General features: G+C 48.6%; 1 protein-coding gene across 1 annotated transcript; it reads left to right on the forward strand.

Annotated features, from left to right (window-relative positions):
* LOC142996316 (PAK4-inhibitor inka2-like) lies at window positions 1–3,040 on the forward strand. Its single transcript, XM_076147281.1, has 3 exons — window positions 1–113; window positions 213–249; window positions 1,727–3,040. The coding sequence occupies exons 2-3, from the start codon at window positions 232–234 to the stop codon at window positions 2,708–2,710; spliced, it is 1,002 nt and encodes a 333-aa protein (XP_076003396.1). The 5' UTR covers window positions 1–113; window positions 213–231; the 3' UTR covers window positions 2,711–3,040.
* Window positions 3,041–4,490: the final 1,450 nt, after the last annotated feature.

Below are 4,490 nucleotides of genomic sequence, written 5' to 3' on the forward strand. Positions count from 1 at the left end.
CTCAGTGAAAGCAGCTGGGAGCCCGACTGAGCCACAGCACCGCAACAAACTGGACTTTTCCTCCTCTTCATGGCATAAACTACCTCTTTTATACAACGTGTGTGCTAATAGAAGTGAGTTTGAGTTCCGGATTTACTGTTTTATTGACGTTTTAAAGCTCCCGTTTTTGCTTTGAGTCAGTTGCTTTAACTTATTTCTGCCTTTTCTTGCAGGATTTGTGTGGATTTGCAGATGAAAGACACTGGAATGGTGAGTTTGAAACGAAACGAAACGAAACACTCTTTTTATTGATCCCGAGGGAAATTCTTGTTTACTCTTACCTTATTTATACGTTTCCGGCGCGTTTGTAGCTTCACACACGCGATTGCGGTCGCTGCTAACTGCCACGCTGTTATTAAGGATTAAAAAATGAAAGTAACCATCGGGCTTTATTTAAATCTGAATCCGAAACTAGTCTTGGTGTTGAGCAGTGCAGATGGACGGATGGAGCGGTCAGTGATGCTAAGATGCCTTCAGGGTCCGTTGGGCAAGCATTGAAACATATGGGTAGGCTTTGGATTGCTTGATTGTGAGTGTGTTGTTGTGTAGATCTGCTGTGTAATCGAGGGGATGATGCCTCTTTGCTGCTGGTCCATGTCTGCAGCAGACTCATCAGCTGTTTGGTTGCATTCTCAAGTTCTTGCAACATCTAGCAGAGTTATGATGAGAAAGCAGAGGTGCAGAAGGTCAAAGGCTCAGTGGACAGAGGAGGAGGTCAGAGGTTAGATTGGTGACATGAGCAGAGTTCAAGGGCCCCCCCTGTTATGCTGGAGTGTATTGGATGTGACCTCAGTGACACACACAGTGTAGGGATCGATCTCACAGCCTGTCTCTTCACACATCTCACCTCTCTGTTAGGACCGTTTCTCTTTCAATGGTCTGGAGTTGTGGCGTTGTCACATTTAGCTGAAGGTTTGCGGCACAAGTCGGGTAAATTATAACGTTGCTCCGTGTGGTCTGGATGAAGCAAAGCCTCATCCTCAGCGTGAGAACGGGACAATCTGCTCCAAATGGAAAGGTTCTCATCCATAAACTGTTTTGAGTTTGAGTTAGAGGTCTTGTGTTTGTGTGAATCCCCCTCCTGTGCTTCAGTGCATACATTTGTACTCGCACACACTCGTCAGGTGACCTGTTTAGCTTTGTAGCCCCCCCGTCGCTCACTGGTTGATGTCGACCAATCAGTGTGTAGAGTCAGAGAGGAAACAGGAGTATGGAGTTTCATGTGTGTTTCATAGACGTGCCGCACCCTGAAAGAGGCCGGTCCCTCTGCGGCCAAATCCAAATCCACAAGATCTCCCCAGTTCACAGTGGAGATTTGAGTTAACCCCTCGTTGATCCCATGACCCGCTCCAGTCTGTGGGCAGATCTCTGTTTAAGGAAATCTGTGTGTTTGCTATATTGAGTCATTGATCAATAAGGCGTCTGGTTCAGGTGCTGCTGCGGCCCAGAACATTAACACACACACATTTGTTTTGTATGGATATATTTAGCTCTCACACAGACAGATTATCGTAGGAGGAAGAGCGTCTGTGACATACAGTGAGCAAGCCCCGGCCTGTCCCGTGTCTCTGACCCTGTATTTGTCTGTATTGGGTCAACTGTTATTACAGCGATGGAACACGTAAGAGAAAGACTGAATGTGCTGGCTTGTGATTTACCGTCTGCTGTCTCTGTCCTCTGCCCACAGCTCTGTCTGCGTGACTCAGGTGACTGCTTACAGGAGCAGGTGCAATACATGATGAGGTCACTGCAAGACCTGAAACAACTGAGGAAGACCTGCCCGGCGACCAGACCTCCTCTCACCGCCCTCAACAACACACAGGCCTCCGCTCTGAGCCGTCACTCTGCCCTGGCTCGGGCCTGTCAGCAGAAAGCCCTGCAGAGGGAACAACGCGCCCGCCTGAGGATGTCGGACGCCAGCACGTCCAGCACGTACGACTCTGCCTGCTGCCTGGCCAGTCCTCTAGAGGAAGAGGAGGACGCCGTGAGCGGACTGGGCCTCAGACTGGGCCTGGGTTCTCCCAGCAGCCAGAAGAGTTTAGAGTTTGACTCCGGCTACTCTGAGGCGTCGTGGCAGGACGAAGGCGTAGTCCTCAGGCGAACGAGGAACGTGCGGGTGTCTGCTTCTGCCTGCCTCCGCACAAACAGAGCCCCCAGCGGCAGAGTTCGACCCAAATCCACCTCAGATGCGTGTTTAGAGCGCTGGACGTCGTTTGAAGCCAGCGACCCCGAGGACTGGACCACCTCTTTGTTGACGCGGGGACGCAACCGACAACCTCTGGTCCTGGGTGACAACAGCTTCGCGGACCTCATACAGAACTGGATGGACTTGCCCGATTGTCCCGAGGCGGCCGAACTGAAGCCGAGCTCCAGGCGCAAACTGGCCAGCGGGTTCTTTGGGAATATGAGGAGGAAGCTGGTGGGATTTTCTAAGAGCGTGGAGGACAAAGTGAGGATGAGATCCACAGACTCGGCCCGCCTGAACAGAACTGCCAACTCGTCCAAACGTCTGTCCTGTCCCGTGGGAGTATCGCAGTCCAAAGTCCCCTTCTTCCATCAGTCTCACTCGGGTCTCCACGAGCCTGACACAGACTTCTACCAGTTCACGGCCCTCATGAAGTCAGGCAGCCGGCAGCCGATCATCTGCAACGACATCATCGGCTACATTTAGTGTTGGTCTGTCGTGGAATTTTGTGTACAGATCTCCTTCAGTCACTTTATCTTTTACTAAAGCAGTGTTCTCACTTTTATATGCTGTGATTAAGCTACCATAAATAAAGATGGTTTCCTATTTGAAAGCCTTCGTTACTCCAATTCATTCATTTCCTGTGTGTCACGTGACTTTGACAAATTAAGATCTCAGATTCATTCTCAGATGTCGACTGAGTTCTCAATAGAATCAGGGGACATCTGAGCTTCATCTCTGCTTCTTCTCCCCTCTTCTTCACTGCCAGATGAGGTCATTGTGTCGATGTGTAGTCTTGCAGCCATTCCATGAGTAATAAAGAGTTGATATGTTTAATCCTGGTTCATCTCTGTGCTCTCGTTTGATTCTGGTTGATCCAGTGGTACCTAATGTTCTGTGACGGTTCTGTTCCTTCACCATGACAAAAGGTTTTGTCAAGAGGTCGTAAACGCAGCAACCGAGCTATTTACAGTCCGAGAACAGAGTCTGGATCAACACAGGACCCTGTGTGCCCGATGAGGTCATTCCCCCTGTGTGTGTGTGTGTGTCTGTGTCTGTGTGTGTGTGTGTGTCTGTGTGTGTGTGTGTGTCCCAGCACAGCGAGGTGAGGAGAAACAAAGCAGCTGGAAAGAAGAAGTTTACTCTCCCGTTAAGCTTAATGAACCTGAAACAACCAATAAATGCATTTAACCCTTCGGCTCCTGGCCTGGCTGTCCCAAATCACCAGATCTTTCTATTCAGTGCACCAACACACACTCCTGTTCGCTTATACGCTGTTGTTGCATATTCAGTTTAGTTTGAGGAGAAGGAGAAGCTGCACCAGGCTGAGGTAAAACTTTTCCCATGTTCCCTCAGTGGCCTTGCACTTGGGGAACCACCAATCATGTGTGATATTGAGGACCGGGGGGATAAGAGCAGAGGGAGATGGATCTCACTGGGTGCCATTTGTCTCAGCCTGTTTATCTGGGTCTCCTGGTGGAATGTCACTGCAGCGCTCAGCGGGGACAGAGGGGAAACTTATCGGAGCGCTGCTGAGAAATGGAGAGAGTGCTCCAAAGGAAAAGTTTGCAAAGAGAAAGTGAAGAGAATCTGTGTTACGCTGAATTCTAGTTTGAGTTTTCATCTTAACACACACACACACACACACACACACACACACACACACACACACACACACACACACAGAGACACAGACACACACAGACACACAAACACACACACAAGCACGCACACACACACACAAACACACACACACACACACAGTGGTTCCTATTTACTTTATCACCTCAGCTGACTGAGAATTAATGAGTGTGTGTGTGTGTGTGTATGCAGCATAATAGTAGTAGCTGAGGTTACATTTAGGTTCTCATTCAAATTGAAGCAAATTAATCCACATTGCAAACCTTTTTATATCAATATTAATAGATACATTTAAGGATTCATCTGTGTGACAACTACCCACACACACACACACACACACCCGCTGGATATCATATATCTGTATTAGAAGAATGAGCTGCACACACTCAGCTTTACAAGCCAATTAAAGCCAAACGGTGTGAACTTCAGACGCTTCTTCATCCATCTGTCTTTGTCTCTAACTCTCTCTCTCTTGCTGCTTTTATTAATTCATTATTTGGTTATCAATCATGTTGATAGAGGCGCACGGCGGCTTGATAAGATCGCTCTCTGTAATCTGGGCTCAGAAGTGGATGGATGAAAAAAGGGGTTGCCAGGTTTATCAGCGCCCTGACCTCCACTCAGG

The sequence above is a fragment of the Genypterus blacodes genome, unplaced genomic scaffold (assembly GCF_046128005.1).
Source record: "Genypterus blacodes isolate CSIRO-AG114 ecotype Tasmania unplaced genomic scaffold, CSIRO-AGI_Gbla_v1 ptg000037l_1, whole genome shotgun sequence".
NCBI classification, from domain to species: Eukaryota; Metazoa; Chordata; class Actinopteri; order Ophidiiformes; family Ophidiidae; genus Genypterus; species Genypterus blacodes.